The sequence below is a fragment of the Aythya ferina genome (genome assembly GCF_964211825.1).
Source record: "Aythya ferina genome assembly, chromosome: 4".
Lineage (NCBI taxonomy): Eukaryota > Metazoa > Chordata > Aves > Anseriformes > Anatidae > Aythya > Aythya ferina.
This window is the reverse complement of record NC_140300.1, coordinates 2955870-2978968: the sequence shown is the minus strand read 5'-3', so window position 1 is coordinate 2978968 and position 23099 is coordinate 2955870. Positions and strand designations below refer to the sequence as shown.

Genomic DNA, 23099 nt, shown 5'->3' with positions numbered 1-23099 from the left:
TAACTGCTGATGCTCACCTTCAGCTGCCCGCTTTTTGTTTTTTTTTTTTTTTTTTTTGAAGCACGTTCGTTTCTGTCCTCACCCACCTAAATCTTACCCAAACCGGGGGCCTGCCGCAGTGTGGATTTGTTTTCGATGGGTTTTACTGTAACGCACCTGAAGGACGAACTCTCCCACTCTGATCACGTCTTCGTTAGAAGGAGGGGGAAAAAATGAAAGGAAACCACTCAAATATTTCCTCCTTCTCTCCTTTCTCTGACCAAACAGCCACGTTATCAGTCACTACTGGACCAGCTCTGCCTGCTTGCTGTGAGTCTCACCTGACACCTTGCATGGCAGAGCCCCAACTTCCCAAGTCCCACACACTCTGTGCATCTCTGGCACTTTGGGAGACACTTCTCAGCATCCTTCTTATACCAGGTGTGGTCAGCTCTGACTTCCCACCGCACCCTGTCCTTCCACTGCTCTGCAGGCTCCTTCTGTTCCACCTGCCCACCGAGGACCTGGGTTTGCTGTGAGGCTCCTTTCAGATCGTTGACTTCTGTCTACGTTTTACCTTGAGCTCAACGATCATCTTAATGACATCAAAAATATCAGTTGTGCCAACTGCACGAGATCCCAGCCTTCCATTAGCTGAAACCCAGAGGAATTTGAAAACTTTTAGACTTAGAGCTGGAAGCAGACCCCAGCTCTTGGGACCATAAAGCCTTCTGGATCCTGGGAATGCTCCTTGAGCACTGTTTGGGCTGGCTGAGGGCTTACAGCCTTTGAAGGTTTATCATGCATCACTGTTTTTAACAAAGGGTGAGGACCCTTACAGCACTGTCCTGCAAGAAGATATTGAAGCAGCTTCCAGCTTTCAAGGCAGTAACCCATTTAAGGTGACACCGACACTAAGCGATATCAGCCTGGATGGTAAGTAGCTTTTCTGAGAGCTTCTCCTAAGCAGCTTTCCCTGAGAGCAAACTGCTGGTTGTGTGCTGCACCACGGCTCCTCCAGATCAGATAAAGGGCCAAGCTGCTGACAAACACAGCGTTTAGAGGCAGCTTATTCTACTGCGAAGTGGAAGAGATCTCCCTGCGAGTGAGGAAGGTAGAGCAAAGGCTGGACTTTCTTCAGTCACCAACTGCTATCAGTTGTTCCTTGCTTGTAGCTGTTTTGTTACAGGCAGAATGAGGGAAAGCACATCGGTTCCTACACCAAATGCTCTGAGGTTCATGGACCAAAGAGATCCTCCTCACTTAGCATCCAGTTCTTGTGCTGTTAGTGCAGGTCCTGCAGGAAGCAAACAGGGACTTGACAAGTAAGTGATATGACACAGCATGTTTATTTCTGAGATTCCTCTCCCTTGCCACTTTTCAGACAGAAAATAAAACCTTTAGAAAGGCAGAATAAGCATTTCCTACAAGTCCTTATCCCACCAAATTCAGAGCAGAGAGAGTATGCTGCAAGCTTTTCATTTTGCACGAATAAAGACGTTAATTTTCAGGAAAGTGTGTAAACTGATGCTTCAACTGAATTTCAGTCATCTCCACCAGCCTCCAGAACCACCCTGGTTGTGGATGAGGAGGAGACTGAAACACCAACCAGTCAGTGGAAGCCTCTGCTGAGAAGCACACACACCTTGATGTTCATGTAATGCTACATGGAATAAAAAACCCAACATTTTGAAACTTGGTACCCATTCTTACGTGAATAAATGTCAAAGAGTTGAAACTTTGGGGTCTTAGTTTCCAAAAGCTCCAGCAGCACCCTCGGGATCATTATCCAATCCTCCATTCCTGCAGCTCTGAAGATCCAGCCCATTTTCATTTAGGTACTTAAATGCAAAGCAGAACCCCTAAATGAGGTTTCCTGACTCTGGAAACTTTGGGCACAGCTGTGCTTGAGCAACACAGACCTTGTTTTAATAGAACAGTGAACAACCACCAGACCCCACTCCCACTGTGGCCTTTTATTTCACAACCACGGGTAGCTTGCTCAGTGGAAGATTGGCAGTTTCTCTGCTGTATCAAGCTGTGTTTCAAGAGCAGCTCACACTGCAACGGATTTGCAGGCAGCACACCCCGTGCAAGGCTGCATTTTAACATAGAGGAGATCACCACGAGCCTTGCATCTGCATAAGCAGTTTCCTTAGCAGAGCAAAAGGTAGGCTGAGGGAGTAAAATCTACAAAAATCCCTGTGCACAGGAAAAAAAAAAGCTCTTAGGCGAGCAATATGCGAGGCTTTGTATAGAGACACTGTTTTGCAACATCAGAGGAAGTTCGCTCTCATTGATAAGGTGTCGGTTGGTAAACCATCTCACCACTAAAAAACTCCAAGAGTGAAAGGGAAATCCCCAGGGTAAAGCAGAGCTGAAGCAAATGCCAATTATAAAAGGAGCTTCCTCGCATGCATAGCCAATCAGGTCAGCAGAACACTGGAAAGGAAACTTGAATTTAAAAATATATTATCTGGTCTGCAACACTGGAGCCAGGGGGCAACCACATTTTATTTATATGTGCATACAAATATATTTGAATAGAACCAGGGAGATATTTTTCTCAAGAATATGTGAGATGTTAGCCCCCGTAGCCCCCCTGAAGCTACAGTTCCCACTTGTAGGTCATTGCGTAGAACTGGCCCAAAATAATTGGAGAGAGGTGTCTGTTTGCATATAGAGGAAAGTGGGTTTCCATCTGACCTGAGAATTCATTATTTCCACTACACTCCATGTCTCAAACCATTGCGTGGGATGCATGTGAAAGGGTTAACAGTCCCGGTGACTTTATCGAAGATCAACACTGGGGGATTTCTACAAGATCTACGCCCTGATTTTGTATCCTCCTCTGTTTGGCTTCCCTCATTATCTGACAAACTTTTAGGCAGCATTTAATGGGGCAGGAATAATCCAGTGCTGCTGGATAGGTTTCAGCCAGAAGTTTAAGGGTGCAGCTGAAAGGAAGCTCTCCTTGACACAAAGCCAATCTCTGTGCTCACAGAAGTTAGCAAAATTTGGGTAACAGCTTCTGGGAGAGAGGTTGGGAAAAAAAAAAAAACAACACAACATTTAACTGAAGTTTAGCTAACAAAGCTGATTGGAGACTAGCTGCTCATCACTTAAGTTCTCTTGTAAATACAGTAATGAAAACTATTTGCATTTAAATTAAATAAAGCCCGACCACCAAATTTATGGGAAAGCCTTAATTCAAACCTTTGAACGTGCAGCGGAAGAACATGGCCAACGCATGCAGTTAAGACATTTATTCTGGAGGTCTTAAGCCTTCATCCTTGGTCCTAATACATTTCCTGAAGTGCAGGAGAGTAGAGAAATAAAAACTAAGAACAGATTTCCTGCTGTCACTATACCTGCAGAAATAATCTGATGTACTAGAAAAGGAAGGGGAAAAATAATGAAGCCATCTGACAACCGTAACATTTCTCAGACAAACTTCAGCAATAAACTTGAAATTTCTGGTGCTCTGTGGGATTATGTGAACTACAGAAATGTCAGGAACCAAGCTGCCTCCAAAATCGTAGTCAGCTACCGTCTGTTTTGTAATTTCATGACTATCAATCACCACTTGAGCTACCTTTCATCACTTCGTGTTTCCATCTTAAAACTTATCCAGAGGAATAGTTGCATCACAAGCACAGTCCACAAGAGATTACTGGGGACAAAATGTTACTTGTGGAAATGAAGAATCCTTTCTCTAGAGGAATGCACAAATGACATTTTATCCTATGTATTCCAAAAAAACTAACCAAACCCCCAACAATCCCTCTTCCTTTTATATGAGCCTGGAATAGAAAGACAGCACTTTTTACACCATACAATCAATTTGTAACAAGATTTTAAAGATAAAGTGTTATGATCATAAAGACAGGCTGTGCTTACACATGCAGAAATCGAGTATCTATTAGTTCATTTTCCCTCCTATCACCAAGTCAAGTCTCCAGCACTGAAGTCTTGTTATTACCACGCTCCCTGTAAGGTTGCTTTCTGGGCTGACTGAAGCAGGAACTCAAGCAACACAGCCTCACCACGTACATATCTTGAATTGTTCTGCTTCCTGTTAAAGACTCCGATGGACACAGACTTAAAAATATTAGAAAACAGTTGAGGAAGACTATTAAATATTATCAGAGACATTTATTTGATCCACACTGGAAATGGATTATCTTATTCGTCCTAGACCCAGGCAAAAAATAATTAAAATTGAATACACTTTTATCGAGTAGTAGAATAATGTGATGTAGCCTGGTGGGGTGGCTTGCTGTCCTGATAAAAATTACTGGGGAGAAAGACATCCCCCAGAAAAAAAAAAAAAAAAGTTAAAATTACAGAATTAAGTAGCCAAGGAAGCTATCACCGGAAGTGTTTTAGTACAGCTTTTATCAGGAATATTGAAAATCTAATTCAAAACAAATGACATTTTTCTCATTCAACCAAAATAAATTACTCAGCCCTAAACTGAACAGAAGGCAACTAAAAAAAAATAAATAGTTAAATATGTTAATGAGCAGTTTCTGTGTGAAAAGATCTCTACCTAGTTAGAATTGCACCCTTATTTGCAACTCAACTCTTCAACCACGGCTGACTGCTCCTGATTAGCCAGCTGCACTGCTAAACCCCAGGCCCAACTCGGAGGGAATCACCAGGATAACATCTTCGTCCGGCACTACAGCCCACTTGGAACAGGTTGTCCAAGCTCAACTGCTGTTTGATTAGCAATTCCCCTGCCTTGCTGGCTGCCACTGAAAGGAACTGACCTCTTTTTTGGCCTCCTCTAAACGAAGCGATGCTGAAGCAATGCTAGCACCCAGCCAGGGTGCCCTCCTACTTCCCTCTGGAGCATTGGGCTCTTCATGTTTTATTTCAATCAATAAATTCCCAAAATCTTAAGAAAAATAATTTAAAAAGTCAGGGACCTGGGTGGAGACAAAACATTTAAGGATACACTGCTAGAGGAAGACTTGCCATCTGAGTTGTCTCTTATGCTTTGGCCTGTAGGATGGACAAATCCCACAGCAAGCAGGATGTGCAGCAGATGGGTACTTTATAGGCAAACAGAGCTCATCTTGTCTCTTTCTGCACTGAAAGTATGAGGGGGAAAAATGGGAAACGTGTAAGAGAAAAGGAGAGCAGTCACATGGACCACAAGGCAGAAGCTGGTGCCAGTGAATTGCACAAGAAGGGGAAAAGCAGGAGACAGAGATCCATAGGAAACCAGGTTTGATGGTTCTGTGTCACAAAACAGCTCAGCTACGCACAGGAGTGGCTCAGACTAGCCAAGATGAGTTATCCAACCTCAGGGTTATGCCTTGGCCACTGTTAGACACTTCTGAACTGATACATCTTTCCTTAGACCTGCAGTGTTGGAATACTTGGTCCCCTAGAAGTTTCTTTAAGTTTTTTTAAGCAAAGTCTTGGACCCTGTTACATAGCCTGGCGTTGTAGAACTGACATTCTCCTCATACAATTTTTCTGAAATTCAGGAGCCTTCTACTGAAGGAAAGGGAACAAGACAGTTCAAGAAAAATAGATTTTTTTGGAGTGTAAACATAAGATGTACCTTGTAGAAAATAGATTGTATCTATGAGATCTTTCATATGTGCATAATGTATGGAAAAATGATTAAAAAATGTCTTTATCCTGCCTTCATGCCTTCAGCAGAAGGGAAAAATGTCTTTTAAAAATGTTATCAACAACCCACCCTACTCATACAGTTCCTGCGTAGAACAAATTAAAATAAATCTGCTCACAACAAAGCACAGACACAGATCTCCAATCACATATATCATGGAAAATTTGTGCTGAAAGCTGATGGCTCCACTCCCCTGGGACAGCAATTATTCAGCACAGAACACCTTGGCCCTTGCCTCCGGAAGCACTCTGCAGAGCTACCACACGACTTGCTCAAGCAGCGAGGAGCACGAAGCTCCCTCCTAGTTCTCAGCCAGCAGCACTGATGCCTAGAATACACAAAGCAGTTTTGAAATAAGTTTGCCACCCCCACTGATGCAGCTATTTAACAAAGGCATTTCAGTCGCACAGGATCTGTTTTTCTGGGTCACTCCCACTACCACACACCTTCATATACGCTCAGCCTCAAAATCTTTAATTGTGAAGTGCATGCAAATGTGCTTAATTAGAATAAAATTGTATAATTTTACATGACAGTTGCAAAATCAGTTGCTAGCGTCTTTCGCTTTCTGCCCTGCTGGTTACAGCTGTCGGACAGGCAGAGCTAATGAGCATCAGCAACCGGCACAAGTTGCAACATGAGAAGTTTTATCAGGGGTGTAATCAAACACTGCAAGCGGGGCCCTGCATGGTTGAGAAATCTCCATCCGTGGAGGCATTCAAAGCTTGGCTGGACGAGGTTCTGAGCGACCTGCTGTGACTGGACATCACTGGAGCAAGGGGACAGAACACAGCACCTGCAGAGGTCCCCTCCAACCCGTGCTATTCTATGATTCTGATACCCACACTTCTATCAGTCACCAAGCTGGCACCCCCAGAACTTCACCTGTTGTTTGATGCAACTCCTTTCTTCATATATTCACATTTAGACAGATCCCAGACAGACCAACAGCCAACTTTAACAGCTATGTTTGTCAACATAACAAATTGTCCATCAAATCTGTCACTACGGCACACAGCTGCAGCAGGCAGGCTGCTGGATCCACTGCCAGGAGACTGGGTTTTGTTGTGTACTGGTGTGTACTGGTGTTTGGAGCAGGGGCTTTCACTTCTGCCAAGCACCTGGGGGAGCAACGCTACGACCCACAACTGAAATCACCGAGCATTACTGCAATTCATATAAAATGGAGCAATAAAAAAAATAATAAAAGACGTATACAATAGTATTGAAAACCAAAGGGAATTCTGCTTCTCTGTAAAACCTCCAATCAACCTCAAAGCCCAACTTGGTTGGAATTTCCATGTGTAACTACAACCAATCCCACCTGTCGCTCTTCCTCGAGACGTATTCTCTCCTCTTCTTTCCGCCTTTCCTCCTCTCTCTTTGACTCAAGTTTTTTCCGTTCCTCTCGCTCTGCTTCTTCAGCCTTAAAAAAAAAAAAAACAAAACAACACGTAGCGTTATGCAAGAGAAGCTTTAATCCTCCTGAATATAGATTTTGTAATTTTGTATTGTGAGGCCATGGGGAGTTTTCTCACTATCTTCCTTGTATGCCTGTTCAGAATTTAAAAAAAGTAATAAAACAAGTAATTATGATTTAACTTCTTTTCCCCCTAGACCTTCAAAATACTTAACATTGCCTAAGTTTTAAAATTACCCTTACGTTATCTGCTTCTCAATAATCATTTTCAAGCTGGGTACATGCATATGAAATTATTTGTATAGAGATATGATGGAATAACACGACTTTTCCCTTAAAATTTAGCTAGAATGGATTCTAAGGTGAAGAAAAAACGGAGAGGGGGATGATCTGTAAAACCAAATACATTCAAACTTTATCATTAACCTGGGGAGAATCTCTGAAAGTAAATGACTTGAAATCATTTTACTATTATTTTAAACCAAACCTAGCAAAGACTTTTTTTTTTTTTTTTTTAAGTGCTTAGGGTCTTCTTTTTAGAGATTTATTTTTTAAAAGTTGTTTTTAGCCTATTTAGTACACTTAAATTTGAAAATACGTTAGGAGAACAAGCAGAAGACACTGAAATGGAGGATTTGTGGCTTTGAATGTTTCAGCAAAAAAAGACCTAACCAAGGAATTTATTTGTCTACATGGGAAAATAAAAATCAGCACGTTCTAAAATGAAAAAAAAAATTCCTCACTCTACCAGCTGATGCTTATCTTCATTCAACTCTGCTCAAATTTTCCACAAAAAAAAAAAAGGGGGTAATTAAACAGAATGAACACGGAAAGTAATGACAAAATGGTTAGCACAGAATGAGTGAGAAAAGGATCGTAATGGAAGCTTATATAACAATCTAGTTTGTTTATTACCAACCACCCTATCTATAGAACACACCGGTGTAAAGGAGAAATGGCATTTAAAGTTCAGGTTACTCTAAAAGTCTCAGCACGGGTTTCACTGGCTTTATTTGGACCCTCTACATATTAGAAATGTAGTCAGAAACACTTGTTTTTTTAAAAAACAGATGCATCAAGTCCATTGTGCACTTCACCTTTTATGCAAAGGCTGTTTCAGGGCTGTTTCCCCTCCTTGCAACCCCACGTTCCACGTTACAGAACTATAGCGAGTTTGTAAAAGAACAAGTAGAAGAACTGGAAGAAATTAATGCAAACTTGCAGCCATCCACAAGCACACTGCAGAACGCAAGTTTCACAAAACCCGTTGTCTCCCTGGAATTAAGAGCAATGCGGTGGGCAAAATTGAAAAAAAGAAATGCAGAAGTATTTAAATGAGTAGTTTTACACACTTTACATTTAAAAACAAACAACTGAGAAGTTAGTGTGCTTGCTATGTACACTTTGCCTCTGTTTAACAGCCAAATTTCAAGCAAAAACTGACTGCAACATAGATTTCAGCTGATTACAGGGTCTGCTCTTTATCTCCTCACCCTCCAACAGATCAGCAAACCTGGATAAACTTGTAGGGAGTCTTCCCACTAAGAGAAGCACATGAACCACTTCTCACAACTGCCCATGGCTTTGATCGCAGACCCACTTTTACAACAATGCTGTGTGGGCTTGAGAGATATTTTTTTCCCCCTTAAGGGGAGACAGCACTGACATCGAGCTGCAAGCCAGTGCAAACAGCCCATAAAGAGCATCCAGGAGTAACTCCTTTCTCCTCCCCTTAAAAATCCAGAGAACCCAGTGGAAAGCCAGCGAGTGACAGCCTTGAGATGTGACATAAAAAGCTCAATTTATGTTTTTAAAACAAAATTGTAACAGTTGTAGTGATCACACTGCCTTTGCTTCTCCTGGGTGTCTGTTACTACCAGTTTTTAACTAAGCATCACACGATTCAGGCTCTGCTCTGGGCTTTATACGTGGCAGGAAATGCTTACCTCTCTCTGTGCTTTCCTGGCTTGTTTCTCTTCTAATTTCCTCTGCTTTTTTGCTCCAATTTTCCCAGATACCTGAAGTTCTGGCACCTCCTCAGCATCGTCTTCCTCTGCAAGATGACATTAAAGAGCAAACAACAACATTTAGATCATCTGTGAAAAGAGCGTTCAAGAAACTTCACTGCTTCCTAGGAAAGCAGCAGCAGATGGAAAGGAGACACACGTATTTCAGACAAGATCTATTAGATGGAAAAAGGCAAAAGAAACTCACACAGAACTGCCAAAGCCACAAAGTCAGAAAAAAAGGCAACGCATACTCAACTCAGAGGTAAAAATGTACTTGATATTTTGAAGGAAGACTTTTACAAATGTTTCCTGCTTTCCACAATTACAAGATATAATTTCCTTTACATACTGACAACTGTTAGTGCATCTTCACTGCTCCTCACCCAGCTGCAGAGATCTTCCCTCAGCTCAGCACGAGAGACATCCATCCAAAAAGGAGAATTCAGAACATACCACTCGTCCAGTGGTTCTAGCTTGGCATAAGTAGCATTTATAGGAGGAGGGAAAACAACCCTGCAGTGCAAATTTTGGGCTTGACTGCAACAAAATTACACTTAAGTAGCTCACTGTTGTATGACGAGGGGTTGTTCATAAGGAGGATTTCTGCAGCTGTGGGATATGAAAGCGTCGTGCACAAATGGAGAGCAAATGCGTTACGTTCCTGCTCACCTAGGGGCTAACCAAGGCTAAAGAGCTTTTAAAAAGCCATTTCCTTTCCTTCCCTCACCGCCCCCCCACCTCAAATATTTAGCGAGCATTATTCACTAGTGTAAATGAGCCCTTGATTCTTCCACAGGAGGACTGCAGACTGATCTCAGCCCTCAAAGAGAGACCATCCACTCGCTTTATCGAACCCCACACAACCAAGATTCCCTCTCCACAGACCACAGTTCCTTTTTCCCCCCCCTCCTTTCGAAGGAACCCAGAGAAATTGCTATTAAAGAAGCACATGAACAACACTCACCCTTCTTTTTTATATGTGGAATTAGGTTTGAAACCCTTTTGTTTTACTAATTCCAATACACTGCACGGCGCTATGGTTAAGCCACCGAGACACATCAACAGAAACAAGTGCAACTGAGAGCTGTGTAGGTGGCTCTCAAGTAATTTAGCTGTTTTCAGGATCTGGAAGTTAATACGAGGCAGGCTCGCTAGCTTGGGCTTCAGACAAACGCTGGTAGCTGATTACTGAGATGATCAAAAGGGTTCCCCCTTCCTCCACCACAACCGGGTGCAACAGGGACACTCAGATTTGACACAGTTGCTTTTATGATTTTGCTGAACCTTAAAATAACTCCATTTTTTTAAATACTAGGCCAGGGGGAGTTCCAAATGCAATGAGCACAACCTGACATCAGCAGGCAGTACTCCTAATTCACAGTTTAATGCAGGTATTCTTCCTTAGGCCATTACTTCGGGAAAACATGACAAATATAAAATGCTATCTATGATGCTATTCAACCCAAAGCTCTGAGCACTTCTCAGATTTCAGCTACATTAAAAATACCTGAGCCAGAGGTCAGGCAGAAGTGCAGCGAGGCACTTTTCCAGTCCCGGATCAAGTATGCCTTTGTTCAGTAACGTTTGCTTTCCTCCTCCTCCTATTTTTTTCTAGTGGATGGGATCGCATCGAACAAAAGCCAAGACTCGGCGCTGCAGACAGCCCATGATTCAGCCCAGCACGAAAGGTCAACAACGTGCTAAACCTGGGCGCAATTAACACGTGCTAAATAAACCCCAACACGCTGATGAGGATATAAGCTCTTGGCAGAAGGGTTTGGTGAATCCATGAGCTGTTACAGCAGAAGAGCTGCACAAAAGCAGGGCGGCTGCTGCACAAAGCATCCAAAAACTGAAAGAAGTTATTGATTTAATTCCAGTCACTTCAGTAGCAGATCTGAGAGGGGTCGGGCCGTGGTACCTCTTGTGCTTCAGCTGGGATGCCAGGCCTGTTGCATGCTTTGTCCTCGTGTGTTATGAGAGCAGTTTGTCACCCGCAGCAGCGGGGCTGAGCAGCCTGTACTCACTCAGGGAGCGTAACATCAGACATCTCTGTAGTGCTGAAGGTAAGAATTGTTTTGTTTGAAGGGTGATTTTCTGTACAGCTCATCTGAAGGCTTAAAATGTGGCAGCTCTGGGATGGACGGAGGGCTGCGGCAGGAAAGGGACAGCGGTTGAGCAATCCACATTTGACACAAGCAGTTTTTCAGCAGGAACCTGTTCCCAGTTCTTTATCAGACAGATAAAGAGCACCAGATCTCAAGGCACAGAGAGCCCTCTTCACCTGAACTGCTTAGATGTGACACGAGGAGACACCTGCCATCAGGGTCTCCAGATGCTCTGGTCCATCTCTGGAGAGTTCAGTGCAACTATTTCAACATTTCCAGAGCTTGCAGAGCATTCCCAGCAGTTCCCAGCCCTGAGACAAAGCAGCAAAGGTCTGACTTACAGAGCTGCTTTCACACCACCGCCATATCCTGATTTGCACAAACTGGTGGTAGCTGAGCAAAACCCACCAGTTTTTTCTTAATTTCTCCTGAATGTTTTGGACATAAGAGGCAGGACAACAAGAAACAGAGCTAACAGTCATAACAGATAGCCGAAACTCTTCAAATGTACAGAGTCCTTTTCAAAAATACTTCAAAATATTAGGAAAGAAAGCATACCGGAGTGCTGATGTTCTCTATCAGGACAGGAATTTACCAGCTACCGTGTACAGGATATGCAAAATCTCCAAATGAAACAACCCCATCGTATATTTTGGTTGCCCTTGACATCGAGGTCAAAAAGCCCATCTTGCCTCCTCAAGTTTTGGAAGTTTTCCACCAGAAAGGATCACACAAAGCTCTCTGTGCACTGCTAGCTGCTTGATTTACTATTTACGCAACACCTAAAAAAAAAAAAAAAAAAAGCAGAATAGGAAAAAGGAGGGAAGATGCCAGGCAAAACAAAGGGTTCATCCTGAGGACAGAAGACATTTGTGTGCTGTAAAGATCGAATGATCGCATGACACCAGCTCCTTGAAGGGAATCAGGCAACCATATGGAAAGCCGTGGGCATTCACGAGCACTGCAGCGGGACAGTAACAACTTCATTTTTTAAATCTAGTGGCCATCCAGCTCAGGAACCAAATGAAACAACCTGCTTACTAACCTGTAGCCAGAAAAATCAGCCTGTGCTGAGGCCAGAAAAAGGGGAGTAAACAAAGGACGTTAGCCCCTCTGAGCAGAATGAGTGACTTCAAGCTCTTTCTGAAATCAAGCCATGTGGCATAACTGAGAAACCACACACCTACAGCTTCTACACGCCATCTGCACTCGAGATGTCTCAAGGGCAGAAACACGCCGTGGATACTTTGATAGCACCGAGTCTTTCTGTATGAGTAGGAGCAAGTCAAAATTAACTTCTGATTTACCAGTGAGGATACGAGGAGTCAAAGTTTAACCGTACTAGAAAGGTTTTTCTACTGATTAAGCACTAAAATTATTTCAGTTATGCCTATTAATAGAGTGCTAGTAGCAGCTGTTTCACGGGAACACCATGGGGCCACGTCAACATTTACAGCTTTATAAAACTTCCTGATCTTTTAGCACATCAGAATATGGGGAGATGCAGTGTTATATGAAATAGATGCTCTGCTCAGAAAATAACTGCTGCTTATTCTGACAAATTTCAGCACAGACACCTTCTTCTCTTTAAGCTATGTACACCATCCACTACTAAGTGGATATTAAGATAATTTATTTTTAATATTTTTTTCCCCCCCCAAACCAGCACAAAACATTCATGTAAGATCTTTTCAGATGTAAGATTTCAATGCTGGGTTTAGATGCTATGAAAAGCAATAAAGGGCGTGTTAACAGGGCCAATTACTATATATTTTAAGCTTCTAAAGACTTTTTCTTTCCAATTTTGTGATTTATTTCTCAATAGCGATTAAAGAACGTGATTCTGATCCCCAACTCTTGCCAAGCAAAAGACAAGAGGGACTTACAATTTAATTTATGTTGGAACCAATGGCTTTTCCTTATTTATTTTTTCTTATTTTACAAGCTAGAGGCTATGATGGGGCTATCAAAAGCTGTCGGCTTTAACATTATCAGTTCTGTGCAAGTAAAGCCATTTAAATTGAAGCCAACATTCACTGCGCTGGGTGTTCCCATACCTGTGCTCAGATGTGCAGGGCTCAAAAGGCATGCAGATGTAGGGAAATTTAACGTTTATGAGTCACAGGGCTGCCAAAAGCAGACAGTCTGGAGTTTCTTTCAGTTAGGAATAGAAGTTGTTGATTAAACCAGATTATTCCTTTGGTGCAGTCCCTACTTTGTTTTAAAAATGCATATTTGAAAGATAATAATGTACACAAAATCCCATTTATTTTAATTTTGCAACATGGGAAATAACTGACCAGATCAGCTAAATCGTTTGTTTGTGGGATGTGAAGGTGAGCCCCTTTCAAAAAGCAAACCCTTGTCCTCGGGATCGTGGCAGACAGCTCGGGCACATCCTTCTCTTTTTGTTTCTTTCTTCTTGTTTCTCTTTCCACCAAGCTCAGCCTCGCTGCCGATAGCCACCAAAACCTTCCACCCAGAGGATGCCCAGTGGTCTTTGCTCTGCTCGGTGGTTTGGAGATCATTATCATAAAAAAAAGGCTGCTTTAAAAAATAACTGCCCTAAATCATGGTGTGGTGGTGACACTTTGCAGCCCACGTTCCTCTCCTCCCACCCCAACCGGCCTCTCCATGGGCGTCAGCAGCCGGTTTTCACCCATGACGCCACTCCAAGTGACAGAAAACCTGGACTGGAAAACCCATGCCCCCCTCGCTGGCTGGCTAACAGCCCTTGGAAGAAGCAATTTGCCCGGGCACGCCTCTGTCTCTCCACAAACTCTTTGTACCATGCGCTGAGACAAGCAGGTTTTCTCACTACGTGTCTGTACAAAGTCGCTGTCAGAAATAATGTTGAACAGTCCCTCAAGCGAAGGCATTTGCCTCGGATCCTCCTCCTCGTTATTTTTACCACGGAAGGATCGAGGCGATCCAACCATAGCTGCTGTTGGAAGTTCATCCCTGCAAGTTTCTTATGGCCTGATAGGAAACTGCAGCCCTAAAGCCTTTACTCTGGGGAACTTTCTGCTCCAAGAAGTGAAAAAGCAGCGTCGAGGCAGGTTCCTATGTCACCACCGAGCTCCTTGCAGCCTTCAAGGCACCACGAGCGGCTTTAGAAGCACCAGCTCAGCTCCAGAAGCAGACAACTGCTTTTTCTGCACATGAACAGCAACCAAAGAAAAGCTGTTGACAAAACACCACTGCCTGCACCAAAGGCAATTAGAGCCCGAGTGGATGCACGCAGAGAAAAGGGTCAGGCAACAAATAAATGGGATAAACGGCTGCTGCTATTTGTTTTCACTGCTGTGTGCCACAAAAGATCCACAACCTGACTCCAATTTATCCCCTTCCCCTCCCTAGCTCGGCCTCTCTTGCCCTAAATGATTAACGCCTGCCATCCGCCCCCTTTTATGCCTCGCAGTGAGTTTATTTTTGTCTTTGCTGGAGTTAGCCCCACAAAGCCACTTCTGTCTGGGTTCAATTTAAATTAAGCCGCCCCAGAGCTAACCGAGCCTGCTGGCTGGGATATCGGAGGCGAGCTAACCACACAAGCACACAACTCCAGCACCAACCGCTCTCCTTCCAGACTCAGGCTGCAAAGGGAAAGGCAGAGAGGCACGTTGTAGCAGGGCAGACATCCTCCAAGGCATGCTGATTTGTACGACAGTCTCCAAGACTGCTTTGGGTTGCAGGAAAGACAGCAGTGTGATGGCTAGAACGAAGCTGGGCGCCACAAACCAGCCAAACCCACCTTTTCTGAGCCAGCCTGGAAGTCATGTCAGCGGAACCCAGTTGAGGGGGTCTCAGTCATTTTGAGAGTTCCTTCGTCACCACTTACAAACATCTCCCCATCAACCTGTGGTCATCGGCTAGTATTAATAGACGCTGCTATTCTCATGAGCGGTGACTTTACCGAGTCCTCAGCTCACCACTGAAAATCATTACTCAGCCAAACCGAGCCAGCGTGGGCACCCGGCGAGCGGCCTGCCCCCACGGCGCAGCGCAGCCCACGTGGAAGCCGTGAACGAGGAGCCCACACGAGGCGTGGGCTGCAGGTCTGGTAGGAAAGTCGAGGCTTTTAGTGCTTCCCCCCTCTGCTTTTTCTGTCTGTACCGACGACCTGCAAGTCATTTAGGTGCCTCACCCCACCCAAGCTACAGGAAGAAATTACAACCTGATTTAGCTCCGCTCGCAATGGGCAGAGATTTGAATATTCAAAACCATCATTCACCATCCTCGTTTGTTTTACATGACTCCTTCTCACCCAGACTTGCAAATAAATAAGATTTTGACTACAGAAGGGACAATTCAAAGTCACTGAGGTTCTGCTCCCAGTTTTTGTGCCCCTTATCCCATTATTCCAGGAGAGATTTCAGTTCTGCCACAACTTAGCACAGGCAGCAGAAACTGCTAGGTTTTGTACCCCCAAAGCTTAGGCTCGTTCTGGAATTGAAATCTGATTGTTAGCTGGAAAATAGAAAACCCTCACCCTAACCACAACTCCAAAGCCTGCAAGAGCTGCTTTCAGACGTTTCCTAGAGGCAGCAGAACGGGCTCCTGGCCAGCAGAGTGCTCTGGTGGGAGCAGCAGTTCCCACCTGACAGCTCTTTATGGCCGTGGCAGCAAGGCAGAGGTGGCCTGGGGATCCTCACGCCCTTCCCGAGGTCCGTGCCAGGAATCTTGCAGGGTTGTGGTGGTGTTACCATGTGAGCCAACTAATTTTTGTAACACAGAACCCTGCAAGTCGTTGGGACGACTCGCTGTTTCAACAGGGTAAGCGGAGGCAGTAGGCAAAACTGCTCCACGTGGCAGTGACACAGTGAAAACACACATGGTCCCTGCCCGGAGGAAATAAATTAAGAAGTTATTCCAGGCCCCTGCCACGCACTCACAGAGTGGGGCTTCAAAACATGTAATTCATCTTTCTTTAAGTGAAAAAATAAAACAAACAAGCTCTACACTACTACAGGCAGCTCATGCCCAGGGTAATGGCTGTGTAGCAGACATGGCCAATCCGTACCAGAGGGAAATAATCCCAAATAACTGCACCTCAGGGCAGGAACAAGGGACAGGAGCTTCTCTCCACGGCTCTCCTGCTGATGTCTGTGCTCATTCCCCAAAGGCTTCGGTGTCACTGCTGTGCACCGGTGCTACAGCACTGGGAGAAACCATCCCAGCATATGAATGGGAAAAAAAAATCCACAACGAAACACAAAAACCATGCAGAAGTTAAAACAAAAGAGCCAGAAGTTGTTTTAACATAAAGAAATTAAAAATAAACAGAAATATCATTTCAAAGGAAACTTCATGCAAGAGCTGCAGCACTCGCATCTGATGCACAGTGAAGCTGCGAAAGAATTATTTATAAAGCCCAATGACACAGACTCTTTTACAGCTAAAGTGACAAAATAAGATAAGCCTTTTGCTTTCACAGCTTCACTGTCGGCCTTTGGCACTGAAACTTTTGATGCCTGGAGTTTAAGGGGAAAGCTTTTTTTTTGATTTCATTTTCCTCGCAGGATGTTATCACATGAAAAGAACTGAGCAAAGTTGAAAAGTTCAGGCCTGTCAATTTTCCATTCGTTGGACACGAGCGGCTTGGAGAGCACGTTCACCTGCCAACGTGAGCGGAAAATGAGCTTCTCTCAACGGCAAGACAAGAAGAGCAGGGGGGAAAAGCGCAATTATCTCCTAATCATGGCCTCGCACGAATGCCTGCTCAGCATTTCCCACCTAGCAGGGGCCAAAAGCATCGCCCTGATCTCTGCTGCAAACGTGAGCGAAGCAAGGTCCACTTTTATCTGCACTTGAGTGGAAACCCCGAGCGCTTCACCTACGACCTGAGAGCGAGAGGAATCATGGTGATAAGTACTTTGCTTGATGTTTTAGTGCAAAATGATGATTCTAGTTACCCAAATTTAACCTGTATGGCTCTGAGGAAATACAAAAGGCAGTTTCTGTGAAGCAAGTAAGGAAACTGGAAAGTCAAACAGATCAGAGTCAAGCTGCAAGTGATTCCCAAGCTGCTAAAATGAAAACTTTTCTTCAACTGCAGCCCAACATCTGCTGCTCAGGCCCATGTACATGGCTGGAAGATGAACTGAACCAAACTTTACCTTCTGCCCACTCTTCTGCCTGCTGTGCTCTCCTCTGGGCCAGCAGCCGGCTCCCCATGTTCCTCCGGCGCCTCGGCATCCCATCTCCTCGCTCCTCGACGTGGGGCCGAGGTCTGGCCACTGCTGCCGCCGCCGCATTTTGTTGGGGTTCCTCTTCAGCTGCAAGAAGGAAACCAAATTGGTGAGAGCGCTGTCACCTCGGCTTGCTACAGCTGCCCTTCTGCCTGTCAACCCTGGCAATCAGAAGTACTGTTTCCTAATTGTACTACTAGATACTATTTTTAAAATATTTTTTTAAAATATTACTATTGAGTGCTGTTTTGTAAATGACAGAACGTCTCCCCTCACTTGTGTTTTTTTCCTGAGAGGCAGGAGACACTTGCAAGTTGTTTTCCTGTGACTAACAAGAATCATGCACCGACAGCAGTCAGCTTTGCACCACCGTACTGACCACTAAAGAAAATGTTTAACTATATGCTGCTACTGTTGTTTGACCTGACAGACTACACCCTCAAAAAAGCCCCTTCCTCCAAACTGCTCAAAAAATCCCTGTATTTGATCCAAATAATCTGTTCTTCCCTTCCCCATGAAAATCTCTCTCTTTATGTGGTGAGCCTGCCAGTCACCTCTGACTTACAAAAGGCAGAACCCCGGAGTACTTCTCTTCCCTTCCACAGTATTCAGATTTTTATTTCTGATTTTGCATTTGTGCCACTTAGAAGTAGATTCATCTGAATTCAAGCCTGGCTGCATACATGTTTCACTATGGAATATGTAAATCAGCATACCCGAAACTGAACCTGAACAGCAAGCAAGAACCACAGCAAGCCAGAACCACGAATTAGAGGCGCACCAACCAAAGACACAGGGAATCTTCATCCTACCACACCGATTTAACAACGTCTCCAACAAATCCACGCGTGGAAAGCGAGCGTGAGCAGAAGTCGGTCCAGAGCTCCAAAGGTCACTGCAGCTCGTGCTGTCACCCCGCTAAATATTCCTGTTGTTAATTGAGATCTGACAAGCGAGGAACAGCTGAGAGCAAGTGGTTGACCTGTGGGCTCACTGCAGAGCCCCACAGGTTCTTTCTGAGACCACCACGATCCCACTGCTATCAGCTATGGTACTGATGCCACAACAATCCGATGATGTTGCCATCACCATCCTCAATACCTGCTTTGCATATCCCTTTGATAAGGGTAACTGATGTTTGTGTGTGCTGTTATTTGCTTGGTCCTGCAAAGAATTAACTGCTACGGCCTTCGTTCAGCTTGGCATTCAAACGGTCTCAGAAAGCTGCAGAACTTTTACTTAAGCCCGGGACACATTTTTGTGCTTGGCTGGATTCTGTGATGTCCCAGCAGGAGCACAAAATGCTCTCCACGCTCAGCCAAGTCTCCAGCATCCGCTGATCCAAACAATGCCTTCCTAAAAAAAACCCTGCTATTAGCATATCTGCGATCAGAAAATAAGATTCATTACGGCTGCTTCTGCATGACGATCAAAGGTGTGCTTGCAGCTCATCTCGGGGTATCTCAGCCGGCTTCAAAGCAGCAGGCAGTGCAGCTGATAACAACACAGCTGCAGCAGCACCGAGCTCAGCCCAGGCTGCAGAGCAGAGCACTCGGGGGAAGCATTTGGCCAGCAAAGCCATCAGCAGAGTTCAGGAGTGCTGCAACCCCGCTGCGAGCAGTCCCCCAGCAAACACTCAGCACTAACTGCAGCACCGTGACATTTGGAATTGAGTCAATGCACGGCCACGCTGCTGTCACCCTCCTGTGCCCAGCCCCTCCTTCTGTCTGCGGACCAAACCGGGTCTGTAAGAAATTACAGCGCGTAGGCTCCAGGGATCGGATCGTTTGGCTTCAAGACTTGCCCAGGCTTATTTGTGGCATGCTGATGATTGCTCTGAATGCTGTTCAGCAGCGAGGGAAGCATTACGCTGCAGAACAGCAGCCTGCTTACTTGGGACATTACTGAAGTGCCAGAAATACTCTTAGGCTGCAAAAAGACCTCTCGTACACACGCAGTATTTCTCTTAATGCATTCTTGAGATGCCCTGCCATCCAAACCTCAGCATCCTTTCACCTGAAAGCTTCAGTGTCTCTGTCCTAGTAACTGCCAAAGGTGCACAGCGCACCAGCTGTGAAGGTTCAATGCTCGTTCATTCTGGGGCTTGGTTTGCGTTCCCATCATCCTGTGAAACAGAGACCACTGAGCATTTTGTGAGAGGAACCTACTTATAAGCCATGTAGTCCTTTCAAGCTGAGGTGTTGAACAAAGCTGTCTGTTTCCTCAATTTAATTCTCTCCAGGTGACCTGGCAATTTCTCAAAGTTGACCAGTGTTAACAGGGCTCAGAAAGTAGTTAAAAAACAAACCAAAACCAAACCAAGAACCAACCACCAAAGCTGACCCATATAAAGGGCAGATGTACAAGGCAGTTGTTGGACAATACTCATCTTTTCAGCTCTCCAGAGCACTTAGACAAAGAGCAGAAGACACCTACACACTACAAACTGTCAGGTAGTAGGAAAAGGGGTGCTTTACTACATCCAATGTGCCCACGTGGCTCTGGTCCTCCCAGTACCCAGAAGGCTGGACGTGCTCTCTCCCCTCCCCTCTGCTCTGGAAGCATCACAGATGACTGGAGCTGCACACAGAGGGTGTGACTGGTGGTTTCAAACAGCACAGAGAATACTCTCAAAACCCCTCCAGCTCCAGGAGTTGCTTGACAGTTTGCAGAAAGGCAGGCCAGTAGAAATTAATTAGATAAAGCCCTCAATTAATGGGCATTACAAACAAACCAGAAAATTCAACAGATGTCTGGAAAATGGACGTGGCTTCAAAGCTCGGTTCAGCTTTTGTTCTAAGCTGTAGGTTCTCCACTCTCTGACTCAGCCTTTCCAAAAGCAGGGAACATCTCCTTCCAGGGGACAGCAAGGTCACTGCCGTGCTGAGAGGAGCTCTGTCTTTTCAGAAACATCAGCCCAGAGCACAGGCTGGAGCTGATTATTTCATGCCACTTGTCAGCCAGTGCAGAACAGAAGCTGTGAGACCGTGGTCACGCTGTCAGAGCTCTTTCTCAAAGAGAAACAGAGCAGAACTCTGCTCTGAAAGCAGAACTCTTTCCTAAACTGGATGTGTGGCACACTCATTACAAAGAACACTGAAAAACCTTTCAGAGCTTCTTTGGACCTCATTTTACATCCCCCCAGCACGGAACCTGTTCCTTTCTGAAGCTTTGCAAATTTCTACTTGCTCAGAGCAAATAGATTTTCCCTTGCTAAGCTTGCAGCACGTTATCTTTAGGTGTATCAGCTCAGCAGGTCCAGCAGCGTTAACACCTGGGTGGCGAATTTCGAGGCAGGCCATCCAGACACAGCTCCTGGCTGCTGATCTCCACTGGACAGAGCTCCACCTGCTGCACCCTCACCCTCCGGCTGGACTTCCCACCGCCACCTCGGTGCCTTTCACCTCCGTGCTAACCTGAGCTGTGAAATTCGATGAGAAAGCGATTCAACACCCAACAGGTGGAAGGAAGCAGGCTCCGTGTCCCTGAAGAGGTCTTTTCGCCTCACGCTGCTTATCGTGCTAGGGCATGGTCACAACCAGATATGCCAGCCGTGTGCTGAAGGCAGCAAGGCTGCGTTTTTTTTTCTGTTCTCAGCAAACAAGTCCAGGCTTGATAGCGCTGGAAGCACTCTGCTACTTGAAATGACCTCTCGCAGGAAATACAAAGTTACAGGATTTACCTCTTGCGATGGTTAGCCTCCCACTTTAGCTAAAGCAGTCTGTTCTACAACGTTTAGTAAGAGTAATTCTGCAAGAGAGAGCATGAAAGGTCGTCATTGCCACGCAGCCCCAGCTGCTACAAGGAAAGAGAGCTGCCACCCGTTCTCTACCTCAAACTTCCCTGGTTTCACGTCCTTTCCATACAACACAATGGGTTTACTAGCAGAACTCTAACAGCTTCCACTTTCTACATAAGAGACGGGAAAAGGCAAACAAATTCTGGTTTAAGACTGAATTCTGCAAAATGTAATTAGTCCGCAACACCCCCAGTGGTTTTGAAAAATAATTTTCTGTTGTGCAAGGAGAATAAAGTCATCCCCAGAAACTGCAGTTCCGCAGAGAACTCCAAAACAATAGAAATCAACACATTCAGGTAGGAAATTTTCATAAACCACACAATAAAAATAGGCAAGACTGATTTGAAAGTATCAAAAAGATGCCCTTGAAAAAGCAACTTCAAAACAATTATCCTGAAATGAAGCTAACTTTAACCAGGCTGCTCAAAAATAGCATTAAGGCTTCTGGAGAATTCAGATCATTTAAAATGCCTGTTTGGCCTTCACTTTTGTTAGAATTTTATATGCTTTGAAAGAAGAAGAAATCCTCCTCAACCTCAAAGCTTCTGATTTGCTTAAGTCACGATACGAGCGAAGCTGAGGAAATAAAACATCTCCAGCAGTCTCATTTCTCCGGGCCGTTCATCGCTTGCTTTTACCAGAAGTTCAGCCCCACGTAACTAGAAACCAGACGAAATTTCATCAGTTTCCATGCTGCTGAGAAAGAAAGACTTAGAGCAGGTCTGTGCAAGAAACAGCGTAAAAGAAACACGCTGGAAACTTTAGTTTTTAATGGGTAAGAACTGGTTTTAACACAAAGTCCTTACCGGCATATACTCTTGCAGTAGTGTGACTATGTTTATATTGTTGTGTTTTTTTTGTTTGTTTACCTATTAAAAAAAAAAAAAAAAAGAAAGAAAAACAACTATCAAAGCTACCTTACCCCCCCCCAAGACAGAACCCAAACACCAAAACCAACCTGAAACAGACACAAAACGCCCCAAATTCTGGGACTAGTGTTATTATATAACCAAAGGCTTCAGTGGCTGTCCTGGCTAAACATCTGAGCACGAGTCCTCGCAGTGTTTCCCTTCATTCCCTCTGGAAATACAGCTGTGTCGGTGAGCTTACCGTAGAAATAAATATCTAACTTCTTCCCTAGCAGCGTTTGGAAGCGCTGCATCACCCCACAGCGCAGGGCTGGCTGGGGAAGTGGGGCAAATTCTGCAAAATTTGGGTAATGCTGGCTGGGCGTGAGGCCCTGGGGGTGTGTGAGGGGAATATCAGCTCCACGCTCGGCTGGACGCTTGGCAGGGTGCTCCAGGAGATCTTAGGGGATCAATATGAGCAGGGGAGTGATCCTATTAATTCTTTTTCCCCCTCAAAAGGTCTCCAAAGGAGCTCGCCGGGCTCTGAGAGGGGGACCCCAACGCACTTCAACGCCCCCCCCACGGTTCCTGAGGGGAGCAGCGGGGCCGAGCCGCCAGCAGGGGCCGCATCCAGGGGGGCTCCACGCGTGGGGAGCGCCTCGGGGGGGCTGCGGGATCCTAAAAGATCCCAGGGGATCCCAAATAGATCCCCCCCCCACCCCCTTTTCCCTCAGGGGAAGGCCTGAGGCGAGGCGCTCCCCCCCCCTCACGGTTGCCATGGCGACGCCCCCTCCCTTCCCGCCTCACGGTTGCCATGGAGACGCCCCCCCCCCCCCCCCCCCCTTCAGGCGGGAGCAGGGCCTGAAGGGGCCCGGGCCCCTCTGAAACGGGACGGGGAGGAAAGGGAAGAACCGGAGAAGCCCCCGGGAAGGGGAATTGAGGGAGAACCGGAGCCGAGACCCACCTGGGCCGGGCCGGCGGAGGAAGCGGGCGGCGAGGAAGAGGAGGGCGGCGAGGAGAGCGGCGGCCGCCGCCAGCAGCAGGGCGGCCATGGCCACAGCCCGCCCCGGCACCGACCATTGAGCCCTCTGGGAGGGG

The 23099-nt window shown here is 45.4% G+C and overlaps 1 protein-coding gene across 1 annotated transcript in view; it reads right to left on the bottom strand.

The window, feature by feature from the left end:
- Positions 1 to 23097, bottom strand: part of DDRGK1 (DDRGK domain containing 1) — a 36687-nt gene extending 13590 nt beyond the window's left edge. The window contains exons 1-4 of the mRNA XM_084517748.1: positions 22966 to 23097; positions 17283 to 17441; positions 8996 to 9102; positions 6954 to 7055 (exon numbers count right to left, since the gene is read on the bottom strand). Of these exons, the coding sequence (XP_084373874.1) occupies positions 6954 to 7055; positions 8996 to 9102; positions 17283 to 17441; positions 22966 to 23053 (456 nt within the window). The 5' untranslated portion in view covers positions 23054 to 23097. The remainder of the gene's footprint in view (positions 1 to 6953; positions 7056 to 8995; positions 9103 to 17282; positions 17442 to 22965) is intronic.
- Between the last annotated feature and the right edge of the window lie 2 nt (positions 23098 to 23099).